Consider the following 16036-nt stretch of genomic DNA (forward strand, 5'->3'; position numbering starts at 1 on the left):
GCAAAAAGTTCGTCTGCACGGCCTCCAGCGCAAGGTTACAGGGCACTGATGTGAAGTTCGCTTTTCGAAGTTACAAGAGCACAGTAGACCAGGAACCTTAGTTCGGGTAAAGACTTATCTAAAGGGTAAATTCAACGATCATGAGTAAGCTCGTAGAGAAATCTAACAATCTCAACGACACTATCTCTTCGACGTATGTAAGGTAAGTTAGAACGCGCCTCAGTACATGCAGTATATGAAAATTTCAGTATATTTGCAGTACATGAAAATTTGCCGGCGCGAGAAAATTCATAGTTCCTGACATTTCTGTTTTTCTAGGGCATCAAATGTGATTTCAAGGGAACCGTATGACATTTTCGCGGAGCCTGACAACGAAAATGCAGAGGATGACGTAGTTCAGCATGTCGTTGAACAGAACGTTCCCAAGTAGGTCTAAATGTGCTCAGACGTTTGACGTCGTTAAAATTGATTATGCGTTTTTATTTGCCTTCCACCCACCATGGTTCATTCAGCGGCTACCCACCACGTAGAAGGTTCGATTCCCGTGGTTGCAAGGGCAGAGAAAAACAAAAACGTCCGGGTGTGCCAGCTGTCTGAACACGTCAAGACCCCATGGTTTGAGCAGCAGCAGGTTTACAGTGTCGCTGCGGAAAAGAGCAGCGCGGTGCTGCTCATGCAGGCTCCTTTTCAGAAGTTGTTTTCTCCGCGACAACAAAAAATACTCCTCAAATTCTTTTATGTGCTTTAGAAATAACATTGAGCTATCGATCGTTTGATTACTTTGAATGACCGTACACCGATTCCCACACGACCTTTTCTTGCCCCCATAAGTGGCGATTTTTGTAAAATTTCGATATTAATAATTTGTGGGCAAAACAATGCTGCAAGGCTCTGTAATTTAAATTTTTTCAATTATATTTAAATGTCCTATAGGGCCAGTAAAAGAAGTTTTAATTGTTGCGGTCATTCGCTTTAAAGTGGACCAAAAGAATTACCAGATATCGACGACTTTTCTCGAATTCCTGCTGTTGATTCGGGTATAAAATCGCTTAGCTCGGCGTCTTTTTTTCTTAACGGAAGCGTAGCCTATAGTTATATACATTTATCTGCTCACCTACACTTTCATAACAGGTAATGGTTCTTTAGATTTTTTTTTTTTTTAAGTATCACTTTTCATGTCTTTCGCAGGTCTTTGGAGGCCGCTGTAAGGACAAAAAAATTATCCATAAAAAAGCTTTGCGAGTATCGTCTCTCGACTACCCTTTGCTAAAATTAATTTTTGAAGCATATTCCGAGAATAAACGTTTTCCAAGAATAAACGTTTTCCAACAACAACAACAAGCATATTCCGAAGATTTAAAAAAAATGTCGGGTCTTCTTTGCCGTGGAATCACCCAATTGACAAACAGGAACACCCATCACCACACCAAACATTCATGCACTGGAAATCCGGCAAAAAAAAAAAAAGATAAAACATGCTACTCACTCCACATCTTTCACATGCATTAGTGATCAAGACTTCCGACTGCGGGAACTGCAGTTTGCAGCAAAGCATATTTGCAGCGCCGCAAACAGCATGTATCTCGCACCCTGCACATGCACACAGAATCCCAACGTTCCCCACACACTCAATTCTTCCCCCTCTGGATTAATAAGAACGGAGACTGGACGATTCCAGGAACTCCAGTGCAGAGGTATACAGCGAAGTCATACTGAACGAGCGGAAATGGCCCTAGCTTTTACCAGACCCAGCTAGCGTCCGTAGTGGGAGACCTCTAAATGCTGGCTCCTGCATGGTGAATGGATGAATGAAATGAAGTCACCATCTACTTTTTTACGCAACGTAAAGACGCGATACGAAGAGGCTTGCTTTCGTGGGAGTGCTACAAAACGATGGATGACAAACATTAATTGAAAATTCGAGCCCTAAAACTGTCGGTTTTGTATAATGTGGTCGTACTCCTAACTCGACGACTTTACTTTCGCGAGGACCTAATTTTCGTGTACCTCGCAATTGAAAACGGTCTTCAATTTAGCGAAAATTTTAGCAAAACGTCACGCGTTAGACGCAAAAACAATAGCTGGCCGGCTTTTTTTTTTCTGTTTTTAAAGCACCCAACGCGACTACCTTATATAGTTTAGGATAAGGATGCAGAGCTCAAATATCGCGCAGGCTGGATTATATTTTGAGCGGGCGGAACAAGACTCAGCTTGAAATGTATTGAAGCTCTAAAGAATAGAAATATAAGAAATAAACACAATAAAAATAAATATGTAAATAAACATGTACTCAAACCTCGTCATAACGAAGTTGAAGGGGAGCCGTAACTATTTCATTATATCCATCATTTCGTTATATCAGTTATAACAGTTTACGGCCCACTGTACCGCTTCGAGGCCACGCATGCGACGGAAATTGAATAGAAGAGAAATATTGTGGTGGCTCGATGCGCGCACTGCCCATTTTATTCTCCGGTAGACACAGCTGAAACAGTCCCTGATGGTCCTGTGTTTCAGAAATCGCATGGGAAACACTTTCTCTTCGGCGGTGGCCACCGCGTTGATTCCGTTTTCGCCGTCACCATGGGCGCTGAAGAAACGACGTTGAAAGATCAACCTATATTGGTATCGAGTGCCTGAGACAACGTAGGCACGTCGAACGTGTGTGCATGGGAGACCACGGCGTCTTCGTCGTCGCTTTCGTCGGTTTGTTCGGTGATATCTGTGGCAACCGCACGATCCTGTCGGCTCATCCGTGATGGCCGCGTCGGCATCGGCGTTTAAATTATTCGCAAAAAAATGATCTGGGCAACAACACCGACGTCACCGCCTCCGGTCCACTGGCTGAGCTAGGGACGGAAGTTTTAAAACAGCCGCACCTAAGAAAGAGGTTGAAATCTGAGGAATACTTTACGCACTGTGGTCGGAGAAAGAGAGAGAGAGAGAGAGAGAGAGAGAGAGAGAGAGAGAGAGAGAGAGAGAGAGAGAGAGAGAGAGAGAGAGAGAGAGAGAGAGAGAGAGAGAGAGAGAGAGAGAGAGAGACACTGACGGGTCAATTTTACTTCGTTACACCGAGGTTTCAAATGCATGGTTTTCTATGGAGATTTCAAGGGGCATTTCATTGACTTCATTATATCCGTTATTTCGTTATATCCCGTTACGTTATAACGAGGTTTTAGTATAAATATGCAAATATAATGGGACAGCCAGAATAACTGAAACCCTCGTATGACAACCGAGGTCAGCATCGTCTTATGGACGCGCGCATGCTGTGATGTTGATTACTATTGTGATTACTACTGCTATTATCATCATAAACAACAACTTACTTTTTGTGCTTTCAGCTTGCCGAACGGATCTGAAAACAAAATCGACGATATACTTGACAACGTCGTGCGTCAGGTATGGTTTTTCTTACTCGTTTCTTCTGTTCGTTCACGAGTGTCGGCTGTGTATAGCTAACTGGATTGCGGCCACACGCGGTGTCGGGATCCAACGTGTGACTTTGAATGGCGTTGGTATACCAAAATAAATGTCAGCGACATCGCGCAGGTGGACACCGGAAGCGTGAACGAAAGCAAGTATTTAGCGAGTAATACATCACGCACTATTATGCTAGGCAACTGATGACGACTCGTGTAATTTTCTTCCTAATTTACCTCCCCCCCCCCCCCCCCCCAGCAATCCTGATGGAATGAGGACTCTTGACACCTACCAAACACTTAAAACAGGAAAGAAAGGGAGCAGTGGCATCCTGCTCATACGTGTTTTGTTTTGTTTTTTTTTTCTAGAAGGGGGGGGGGGGGGGGGGCAGCGCTTATTGTGAGACCAGAACACGGCTGTAATAAAGTTTCGAGAGTAAATTTATTTCGCAGGTGACGACCCAGAATAAACGAGAGGTGGTGGGAACAACAGACTTTTTTTGTTTGCTGGTAGCCTGATATGCATGGCATTCTGTATATGTGTGTGTGAGTGTGCACTCACAAGCGCGTGGCGGGGTTTGCGCAGGTGAACGCCGAGATCAAGGAGTGCCTGGAGCAAGGCAGGCCCTTCATCAGCATCCTTCGCTCGCCCCCCGGACACGGGAGCGGAGGAGCCAAGAAGCGACACCGCAGGCAGCGGTAACAATAGGCTATACACATGTTCTTTGCATCCCACAAGGCTAGGGGAGGCGCTGTTAAACGCGTGATCACGTGTTCAACCCCGATCGGTTTTCGTCCGCACGTGAATATAAACAAAAAAAATGCTTCTCTCTTTTTTTTTGTGGGTCACATATTATACGTGCCCCGGGCCCCTCCACGGGTGCATACATTGGCCAACAAAGCTCACGGGACTCGCGTAGAAATGCCCTAGTTAAAAAAAAAAAATTAAAGCTAGGTCACTGCGTGCTCTCAGTGGGGTCACAACGCCAGTAACTTTCTTGCGATTGCATCATAAAGCGCTTTATGATGCAATCGCAAGAAAGTTACTGGCTCGAGATTATGACCCCGTTCGGGATTATTATCTCGCTCGAGATTATTACCCCGCCCCTCACCTGCAGCCACACGCGCGACCGCTCGAAGCCGTCAATAAATGTCCGATGGGGTACATTGGCTGGACGCTCTGCTGCAATTCTTGGGTCCATAAAAATGATGTTTAGCGTTTCAAAAACGACAATCATTAAGCCTCCCACGTGTGCCACAGACAGTTTAGTTGAGTAGCGCTGGATACGTATGATTACCAGTGTTTTGTCAATCTCCATCCCAGTTTGTCAGGGTGTATTATCTACCATAAACATCCGCAATATTGAGCAAGAAGGAAGCAGTTTCTTATTCTGTAGGAGCGTTACTAAACTTTACTAGAAGTCTTCTACTTCTGCGTGGTAAGATCTTATCTCTTCCAGAATTCCTTATATACATGCGTGGTCATTCATTTGAGAACGTTCGTGTATGCGTGTGACCATTGAAACTTTAAACAGGAAAAACGAACCCCCTGACGAAGCAAGACCCTTGTCGAAATGTCTTTACTGGGCTGAGTCTGCCCCTGGTTCGAAATTTTGTTTCTTATTGCATAGGTAATATAAATTAAAGACATTTAACGTTTTGTACGTTTCTTACTTGGGAAATATGCCCTTTTAATTGTTTTGCCTCGTTTTCCCTTTAAGTAGCGTTGTATATCCTCTTCAGACCTCGCGTGCATTAAAATGCACATTTGCTTCAACCTCGGTTTTAAATTTCGCGCCACTGCTGCAGCAAAGACCGCGCGCGCGACCACATCCTCTATCATGTGCTGCCATCTGCCCACGAATTCAGGAAGCGCACCGCAGCGGGAGCGCCGTTCTGAGCTTAGAAACATGGCGTCTTTCTCGACATCAACGTTCTACTCGAGGCGTCCAAGTTAGTTGCAACTTACGCTATACTTGTCGGGTAATACTTTTTAATTATTGTTTTAATCTACTCGCAAAGTGTTTAGGAGTAATTGCCGCACGAACTGTAACTTTAAATGCCTACATTTTTGTTCGCGCAAGCTGTTTTCTTGCAGTGTGCATTATAATGCACTCTCGGTCTCAATTTATGTTTTTGCATGCCTATCCGCTTTACAATCTCATGTGTTCCTTGCTCTTGGGTGTGAAATTGAGCGTTTATTTCTCCTAGGACTCACTGATAAAGAAGCTGATCGTGTGCACAACGTGCAACATTTTCCTGTGCGTAACAGCAATGCGAAACTGCTACAAGCAGTTCCACTCGAAATAAGAGGTCTGTTTGTAAGGAGCAGCAGCTGAATTCTTTTGTACATGAGTGTTGTACAAATAGTATGTTTTAAGACCCAGTGTGCATTATAATGCACACCCTGATGCGCAACATCCGCTTTATATAGAAGTGCAATTTTTTTATTGTGCAATAAACTATCTGCAGACATTCCAAAAATGTGCTTTTCTCGCCCCTGTGTGGCCACACATTCCACCAGGTCTGAGGAGGATATGACATACTAAAGGAAGAGCAGTACCATAAACTAGTTTCCCCTGTACCATTGATTAACGCATATGTTTCTCTTATATCGTGAATATAGAAGAACGAATGTGCAGGAATACGACGGTTGCGAATGCTTTCAATTTGCTGCATGCCCAAAAATAAGCACAGACCATCACCGAACCTGAAAATAGGGGTGCACGTGCACCTAAACTATGCGGACGCATTCCTATCACACAACGCATTGTCCCTCTGACGGCCCGTTTTTTCCGATAACGTCTTGAACCCTGTGTTGAAACATATCGGGCACCGTGTCGGTGCTGTCGTACTCTGGAAAAAATATATAAATGTTATCTTCACTGGGGATCGTTTTATCGTGGCCGGTATGCACGCTGAACGGGCAGTTACGGCGCGCGCGTTAACTGGTGCGGCCGCGGTCAGACACATGTGCGTCCCAGTAGTCCGGCGGTTGGACGCACGCGGGAGGCCCACCCAAACCAAACCGGTTTAGATGGGCTACTCCCACGTCCGGCAGCCACACCGGTTCTCGAAGTGGGAGACGCGTGCGCAGACGCGTGCGCAGACGCGTCTTTTTCCGCTCATGTGAAGGTCCGGGAATGTGAGAGGATAACACTTTATACCAGGCATTAACAAGAAAAGCTGTTATATCGAAGCGTTATAGCACGTCGCCATATCCCGTATATAGACCGTTATATAGCACTTTGCTTGCAGCTACATCGTTTCAAGCATGCACTCGCGGCATGCGTGAGGCGCAAGTAAATTGCCAGAATGACAAGATAAGCTCACTTCGACCTTTTCATATGGCAGGAGGGAATGAAGAACGTATACTCAGGGCTCCGCCTCGCACCTTACCTATGCTTCAATAAAGCTCGCTGTATCCTGCCAATCGTAAGCTCTGTTTTGCAAGACCAACACATGCGGAGAATGTATGTTTGAACACACTGTGTGCGCTTACTCATATGTTCTCGGGATTTTTCCGTCCCGCGGTGTAAACAGAAAATCGCGCTTCACCTTTTTTGTCGGTGCTGAAGTTTAGGGCTCCATAACCATTACGCGAGCTTGCAAGCACTGGAGGCGGGCACGTGCCCGAGCTGAGTAGAGAGGCGCATGGAGTCAAAGGAAAGCGCCACATTTCATTGGCGCCCTCAAAGAAGGTTGGGGTAATCACAGGGCGTGTTAGCCATGGTTGTCTAGCATTTTTTACTGTTAATTGAAACCGGCCGTCTGTTTATTTTTCGCAAATTTCTTCACTCCTTCCCATTGTCTTTCTTCCGCGCGGTTAAAGTTCAGTATAGCTAATATATACACATTCGCACGCTGGTCTGGGGGTCGATAGTATTCAACTCGGTATTGTTTTCGGTCTTATGCCGAAATGCACTGCACGCCACTTCAGAGTGTGTGTTTCTGACTCATGATTCTGCACTCGACAGTCGGTCGGTGCAACCGAGTACGCGTTCATTGTATCTCCGCCTGACTCACACAAACCGCGGCGCTGCTCTATCGATGCCAAGTTGCACGCACGCACTACACGTTGCGTTATTTCTGTTTGTAATTGGTTAAAAAATTTTGCCCCGAGCCTCTGAGAGCAGTGTGCATTTTGTACGATTTGTCCGCAAGTAACGTAAGAAAACTAGGGGATGTCTTGGAAGACGTCTAATTTTAAGGATTTTTTTAGAGTGCCTGCCACATTTTGCTTCGTTTAATTGTCAGCACAAAGGCAGGCTTGACGCCACCAGGCGATGCAGTGTTTGATATTGAATAATGTACTTCACCGAAAGACACGTGCAGTGATTTCTGAAGCTCTACCATCAAGGATGTAATCAATCGCTATCACTGGCGTTAGCGCTATATAAATTCAGATGTAGAAGCATTGCATAGGGACATCCTTGAGCATCCTCAACACCTGGTGACCTTATAAGTCCAGTTCGGCGTTGCCAGCGGCCTGGCGAGCGTGATTTAGTGGGCGTCTACCTCCCTCCCTATTCGGGCCTCTTCGCCCACCAGCAACCTTCGGTCCTCCCCTTTATAATTTAAAGAATTTATCATCACCATTATCTGTTTATCGGTAGCGTCAAGTCGATAATGTTGCGACAGTAGGCAATCGATAATACCGATTGTAACAGTCCGGTAATAGTCGACTATCAGTAGCAGTATATCGATCGAGAGTTTCATGGCAGTACTGTGTACTGTCGACAGCCTGCCGATAGTGTGTCGATACTCGACTATATATATTAGCACTGTCGATATTTAGTTCGATTCTCAGTCGCCCGCTGCGGTGGCTCCGTGTCTAAAGCGTTGTGCTGCTGAGCTCAAGGACGCGGATTCGATTCCCAGCTGCGGCGGCCGCTTTTCTGGTACTAGATGAAAAAGGCGACAACGCCCGTGTGTCGAGGTTTCGTCGCACGGTAAGATCCCCAGGTGGTCCAAATTCATCCGGAGTCCTCCACCACGGCGCGCCCCATAGGCCAGTTGCAGCTTTGGCGCGTAATAACTCCAAATTTTGAACCTAGAAATTTGGTTTCAATTGTGAGTCATCGATAGTAGCGACAGAGTTTTAGCACTCCGTATGATCCGTCTGTTCCGTAATTACCGGGTTAACCGGGACCCTACTGCGCCTGCGCGCGCGGGATGGGTGAGGAGGCACGCCCCACCGTGACGAATGCGCGGACATGGCGAGGGCCGGCCCACGGAACTAATCCACCCTACCGCGACGAATGCACAAGTGCCCAGACGAGTCCCGGTCAACACGGTACGCACGTACAACACGGAGCATACGGAGTGCTAAGTCCTTCATCGCCACCGTTTTGTCGCGCAGGCCCGCGGACGAGGCGATGGACCCGGAGTACCTGCTGCCGCCTCCGCGGAAGAGTCAGCGGGCGGGCCGGCGGTCGGAGCGTGTGGGCGACCTGGGCGTGCGCTGGATGCAGACGCCGCACGCCGTGAGCGTGAGCCGCGGCATGAGCGGGCCCCAGCCGCTGCGTCCCTTCGACGATACCCGCGTGATGCAGGCCTACCGCCTGGCGCTCTGGCAGGACCGCGCACGCCGCTTCGGCATCCCGCTGGTACATGCCGCTTACGACAGGGCTCATCAAATAACGGCTATAGAATTAGTGGGCCCGTGATTGCAAAGATTCCGCCGGCGAACGGGGTAGCGATGCTGGTGGTGGTCAAATCTGTCGTAGTGATTTTGGTGGCGGTAGCATAAAAAGCAATGGCGTGCACGTGCGCGAAAATGGCAGCATCTCCACTCCGTGGATGATGGCGAGGGTGCGGAGTACTCGGACTCGAAACGACATCCAAATTGCGCCCCGAGTGACATCCGATTTGCGCCCCCACCGTCATTCGATTTGAGCCGTGAGTTGCACCTTGATTATTCACTAACTGAAACTGCAACTCACGGCTCGAATCGAATTTCGCTTGATTTTCGCTTGATGGTGGTGTGCGCCCGGACACTGGGAGGTCCTAGGTACTCAGCACCGTTACAGGCGAGGGAGTAAGCCGTTTGACTCTCGGGTACTAACTGACGATCGTAGCCCAATGGGTTAGACGACTGACACTAACTCTGTCTGGTCTACCGGACACCCGCTCGAATCCCGCCGGTGCCTGTGTGATTTTTTGCGATTGCAAATGCTATGTGCACGGATGCGGACGGACATTGTGCGGACCTAAGGTACTCCGCATCTAAAAGAGTCGGTGGGATTGACCATGATATGGGCCTCTTTTATTGGCCATTTCGGACTGCTCGTAAGTGCTCCAAAGCAGCTCCGTATTTTATTTTCCCATGGAATTTCCGTTGCGAGAGCAATTTCGGGCTGCCCAGGAACTACTCGATGCACCTCTGGGCACGTGGATAAAAGCGACCAAATGTACTGCAGGCCACGCGCGGAAGGAGACAGCGCTGCCGCTGTGCTGGTCGATGATGATGACGCTACTACCTCAACTACCACACGGAGAGCTGCAGCTCTCCGTGTGGGGATCACTAGTTCGGTACCATCCCCAATAATTACATTTAGAAAAGCTATAGGAGCAATAATACTAACAAGATATAGAAAGCCGTCACAGGACCCCCCACAGGCGTTTAATAAGTCTGTCTACGCACATGTGGTCTCCCCAAAACTTTCAGGACGTGAACGACCCCACGGTGCAGCAGTCCCTCCACGCGGTGCAGGCCTTCGACTTCCAGGCGGCCAGCAGGGAGGGCGTCGACCCCGATCCCGACGAGCGCTCACCCCAACTGCCAGACGACTAACGGCGCCCGCCGCTCTCTCCTTCCTCGAGCAGTTTTGTGCCCTACTTATATTTTACCTCTGTTCTGAATTGTATCCCTACTCATGTTCAGTAGTGCGCAGGTACTGTTCTGTTTTCGTTTCTTTCTTCCATGTACCCATATCTGAGTGCGAATGCCGGTTTTCGTTTTTACTTTTATACGTTATTCAAGTTGTATTCTGTGTCGGTTTTCTAGTGCTTTCGTTTTCTTCACGTTTTTTTACGCATTTTCAAGCCGGGCGAAACTGCAGGTGGACTGCTGTTCTCTTTTGTTGGAAGCCACGGTATGTCGACTCAACGGCGTCGCGGAGAAAAACGCACATCGCTGCGCACATGTGACGCCGGCGCGGCACGCATGCAAATGCATATGAAAATAAAGCTGCGCCTGTTGTAGAGATGAAATGATGTTCTGTTCATGATTATTTGCATTTGTCCGTGTGTGCGTGCGTGTGTTGAAAGCAAAGCAAGAATTATTTCTCAGTACTTCTACCCAACTTTTGTCGGCCCTCGAATCTTGTTCACGACTCGCATTTCATTGTCGATTTCTCTAAATGCTATCACTCATTGGCGTAGCCACTGGGGGGGGGGGGTATTTATAGATATTTCCTTCTCTTCCTTTTGAACAAACGTGTATAAAATGTGCTATATATAATGACATTATGGCGGGTGCACCAATCCCGCCCCCCGAAATAAATTTCTGTCTACTCCACTACTACCACTGATATCTGTAGATTGATGTTCTGTCAAGTGAAGTGTTGTTTCGTCATGGATGCGTGGAGACAGACTTAGAGAGAGAGAGATATATATATATATATATATATATATATAGAGAGAGAGAGAGAGAGAGAAATAACGCTTGATTGGAGAGTTTAACTCCAACCTAAACAGGGGCTAAAGTTTAGAGTACTCGAAAGTTCGGAGTAATTAAAAGGTACAATGGTTGTTTTAATAAACCACAAGGTTAGTACACTAAAATGGCAACGGCTAAAAGATCACATGCGCGCTCAGGACACTACTTGGTATGCATAGGAAGAAAGACGCAGGTAAGATATTTCTTCCGTCTGCAGCTGTATCTTCAAGCAGCAGTTACCAATTGTGCCTCTTTCACCAAAGCCCGTTGTCACCCCATAAAAAATCCGGCTAAGGGCGGAAAACTACAACAAAAACACTCGCCGGGAGTACTAGCAGCTTGCGACGACATGAGCGTCGCAGCCGAAAATATTTACACCACGTTACACTTGAACGTGACTTGGCACATTCGTGTGCTTATTTCACGCACTAAGCTTTCTTACACCCTTTTTGGCCGAAAAGGGTGTAAGAATCTTGTCCCATGGCGAACGCATTTAAAAGGTGTTTTGGCGAAAAAAAAGGTGTACGGATGAAAAAAGGGTGTTCGAGTGAACACCCTAAAAAAGGGTGTAAGGTTGTTCAACACCCTAAAATAAGGCTGTGGCCAGGGCAGCTGTTTACACGGGTGGACTGAACATTTTCTACAAAAAGGGGGGGGGGTTGTACCTCACGATGTTTAAAGCAATATGAATTGGCATAATTTATTACCAGTGAAGCTGTTTAAGCTTAAGCTAGTTTCGGTGGCGTTAACAAAAAAATACAAAGAAAAAGAACTGCGACACCTGTAAAGGGTGCACCACCGCATATAGGGTATTATAACAGTGAAGCCGGCTTTCGAGCTTGTTAGAGTGTGAGCACAAGGGGCGTATGCGAATGCGCACCTCTTACTATACCATTTCAAAGGTTACTAGTCTTTACTGGATCCTAAAAGGCAAAAAAAATTGGCGCCGCTTGCAATAGTGGTGCAAGGCTGGAGAAACAGCATAGCTCGGGGTCCACGTAGCTTGTCTCCCCCTTGGATCCCCTGGCAGTGGGGGGAGGGGGGGGGGCACACTGCAACAGCCTTGTAAAATCCAGTTAAACTTGGCGTCACCCCTCAGCGGTCATCCTAGCTTAGCAAGAACATTGCAAAGCTTAGCAAACACAACAAAACTTTGCAATACCGGAAGAAACTAGGTCGACCCCCAGCTCCGCTGTTCTTTTTTTGCAACTGAACACCTATTTCACACCGTTTCAACACCCTACAGAAAGCCAAGCGTGTTGCAGTCGGTAAGCACCCTTTTCGCCACACGACTATAGTCTTTTTAATTTTGAAGGTTCAAATTGGTGTTTCACATGCCAAAGCTAAACTTGGGTCATGAGGTGCACCGCATATGGAAACGAGCGATCATTGCCGACGAACAATTATTTTTTAAGTGCGAATGCACTTCTTAAGCGACCCTGAATCACGCGTCCACCGCCGTCCGTCCGTCCGCACCACATACCCACTTAGGGCTATACGCCTCGAGCGCGGCCTGTAGGGGCGCCACTGAAATCCCCCTAGCGGCCCGTTTCGAAAGCAGGCGCGGGAGTTCCCGGCCCGCTCCCCCCTGTAGACGCTGCTTTTGGGGCTCGTTCAAGACAGCGATTTACCGTTTGTCCGCGTTAGAAATACCGAATGACGTGGAGCAGGCACTCTGTTTGCAAGCGTGCTGTGTTCACGATAAACGTTTATGACGCGATCTTAGTGAGATCTATATGAGCGCCGGGCATGTGTCACAGGCCGGCGTACCGAAGCCAGCATTTGCATGCAGCTGATTGCAATTCCGCTGTCCTGAAATTTAGTGGCAGTGTCTCCGTAAGCAGTGTTTCTTCCGATGGCCATGTTGCGGCCACGCACACTATGATGTAAATCGACTTTGTGCACCTACAAAATCCAGCGGAGCACTCATACCTGACAGCACGCAAGTTACGCCTGCCAATATCACATATCAGATATTGATCAGTACCATGAACAAGCCAATTTCACAAACATTGTACCAAAGAAGTACGACTGATAATGCAAAATTACACTCCGGAGTCAGCACACGATGACAAATTTAATGCTGGGTCGTCTTCTCCCGAGGTGAGCGCTCGCAAAGATTCATCTGTTACATTTATCCTCCACGAGAAGCGCGAAGATGGGCTTATAGATTAATCCGCGTCCGTCACCAAACTCTTCTTCGAAACATCGTCATATGACACAGGGAGACTACAGAATCTAGCATAAACCGAAATCAGAGACCCTTATCAGATACGACACTCTTCCAACCAACGAGCCCGTGTGTACGAGATTTCGGCGCAAGCTAAGGATCTCCAGGTGTTCAAAATTAATCCGGAGCCCTCCACTACGGCGTACCTCATCACCTCCATTGCGTCGAAGCGTTAAACCCTGCAATCAATCAATCAAGTCTCCCAACAGCACTTGTATCGCTTGTGCACTGCCTACCCTGTATTCTTCAAAAAATGCGTCCGCCGAGTGCTCCTGCAGCCGTTCGTTGAAGGCGAAAAACAAACGAAAAGTGAACACGCAGCTTGTGTGTATGATTACTAAAACGTTCATTCGTTGATTTCGCTCCGCATTTGTAAGCAACGATAGTTGAGCGTCCTCCTCCTCACCCCCCCCCCCCCCCCCCCCCCATGCCTAGCGAAATATCAGTGCATTTCGCATCTATAGTTGGTCTGGTGAATACTACCTTGCTCAAACAAACGTCTTTAGCATTTCAGAAGCTGCACTCGGTTTTTTTTTTATTCCCGTACGACTATTCTATTTATTCCCGACTTGCAGACCATTCATTTTCCCGTGGTTTCATTAACATATACCTCGGTTCTTACTATAAGGCATGAGTGGGCACATATCTGACAATGCACAGCCTTTGAGTGTACTTACCATTTTCGCGTGGCTTATATTCCCATAAAAGGCACACGTTTTTGTCAGCTATTGGGTTATCACATGCCCGAAACATATTTTTCTACGACGTACATATTCGAAGCAAAGCCGCATTTGTTGTCTGCGCTGCAAAACGAACCAACCTCTGACAGCAGTGCCAATATCAGGTCTAAACGAGGCGACAATAAATAGAATTCACTTGTGCTGACGTGTTCGAAGGTGACAGCAGTGATATGCTGCTGCCCGTCGCCGACGCCCGCAAGAGCGGCCAAGAAGCGCGCAGAACCGCCTCCCCGGGTAGCTCTTGTTGGCGTCAGAGCGCTCTACCAAGACGCGGCTGTTTCTTTTAAGTGCCCTAAACGTGCAGTTAACTTACAGACGTCACCATAACAAGTTGTTTAGTGCGCGTAAAGGCAAAGAGAAGCGAAAGAGTACCAAAACACTGCATGACCACCTATCAGCCACGCAGCGATAATCCCGCAAACGCCGCGGAGAAGCGGCGGCAGGCGGTGCAGCGATCGCGAATCTCGAGGCGTATTGGCCAAGAAGAGTTCCTAATTTCTTTAACACATACCCACTTAGGGCGATTGGCCAAGAAGAATTCTTTCGCATCACCCGTGCATTCCCACTTCCCCATCGACGACTGCTGCTTCGCCAGGAGCGGAAGTCGGGGCGAGTACTGCGGCGTCTACCTCGTCGGTCACGTCTACGCGAACCTCGTGTCGCACGCCGTGTCCACCTCGCCGGTCAGGGACGAGTCGCCGTACAGTGCCGTCTACACCGACGCGTACTCGGGCGACGGAATCGTGGTCGTCACCCTCTACCTCGCGCCAAACATCTCGCGCGACGACGTCGTCGAATACGTGCACGCGGCGATGGAGAGTGTGGCCAGGCGCGTAAAGCCCTCGGACCCGGTCGTGGTTGTTGGGGGCTTTAACGTGGACGTGCGAAAGGGCGGCGTGTGGTTGATGGAATAGATGCTCGCCAACCACTCCATGACGTGCCTACCGCTAGAGGCTCCCACCACCATCAACGGCAGCTACATCGACCTGGCCTTTGCGAGGAACTGTCTGATACGCGCGGTCTTGAAACAACTCTTGACCGTACATTTCAGTGACCACAAGGCGGTCATAATGACCGTCAACTACAACGACAACACCAACAAGTGCTGAATAAAGAATACTGTCGTTTCACTTTACTTGCGTGTGTGTGTGATCTCCTCGAACATACACTTTAATTCACCAAGATTTCCAGAGAACGACTAACGGGGTGTGTGAATCCCCACTTGATCACGCGGGGGTGTTAAATGCAACTAACGGGCGAATGCCAACACAGTTCAACATAACTCCCCCTCATAGCATCACCCGTGCATCCTTCGGGGAAATGCGGGTGTTTTTTTCTTGTGTTCGAAAATTTCTTGCGAGTAGAGAAGTATGTGAGGGGATGTCTTGTTCTTTACAGTGCTTTTATTCATCCAAGCATGGCCTTATTCAATGAACAGCTGAACACTTTTTCCACACCCTTTCAACACCCTAAGAAAAACCAAGGGTGTTGAAGTTGATCAACACCTTTTTTCACACAAAAGGGGTGTAGAGCTAGGAAAAGGGTTGTGAGATTCAAGAAGAATGATGTAAAGGCCTTCTAACACCGTTTTTCCATTTATGCTACACCCTTTTTGGCTAAAAGGGTGTAAAAAAGTTTAGTGTGCACACTTAACATCTCCGCAGCTCACAGCTTGAGCGCCACTCTGACTAAGAAGGCTGAGCTCATTTCGAAGGTCCAGGATAGATCCGCCACCATCCCCATGAGGACCGGTGGCGGCGCAAGCGCTCTCCGCAAGTTTGCGGTAGAGGAGGGGGGAAACAGTATGCTGTAAGGAGGAGAGTGTCGCGAAATTGTGAGGGGGAGGGCGGTCCGCCGTGGCGGCGCGCGAGTGCTCTCCGAAAGTGTGCACGCGTTCCCGCACGCGTCTAACCTGCTAGATATTTTGACGCGCCGCGTTGGAAACCAGATTGCTCGGACGGACATGTGCCCGTCCGTACAT

General features: G+C 48.0%; 1 protein-coding gene across 1 annotated transcript; it reads left to right on the plus strand.

The window, feature by feature from the left end:
• The first annotated feature begins 53 nt into the window (after positions 1-53).
• On the plus strand, positions 54-10832 carry LOC144167539 (uncharacterized). The gene is made up of 6 exons (XM_077696776.1): positions 54-202; positions 319-426; positions 3345-3402; positions 4009-4121; positions 8785-9031; positions 10093-10832. Exons 1-6 carry the CDS (start codon positions 141-143, stop codon positions 10216-10218), a joined length of 714 nt encoding a protein of 237 aa, XP_077552902.1. The 5' UTR covers positions 54-140; the 3' UTR covers positions 10219-10832.
• The last annotated feature ends 5204 nt before the right edge of the window (positions 10833-16036 follow it).

Source organism: Haemaphysalis longicornis, unplaced genomic scaffold, assembly GCF_048455015.1.
Source record: "Haemaphysalis longicornis isolate Haplotype H1 unplaced genomic scaffold, Haemaphysalis longicornis Haplotype H1 scaffold_2, whole genome shotgun sequence".
NCBI classification, from domain to species: Eukaryota; Metazoa; Arthropoda; class Arachnida; order Ixodida; family Ixodidae; genus Haemaphysalis; species Haemaphysalis longicornis.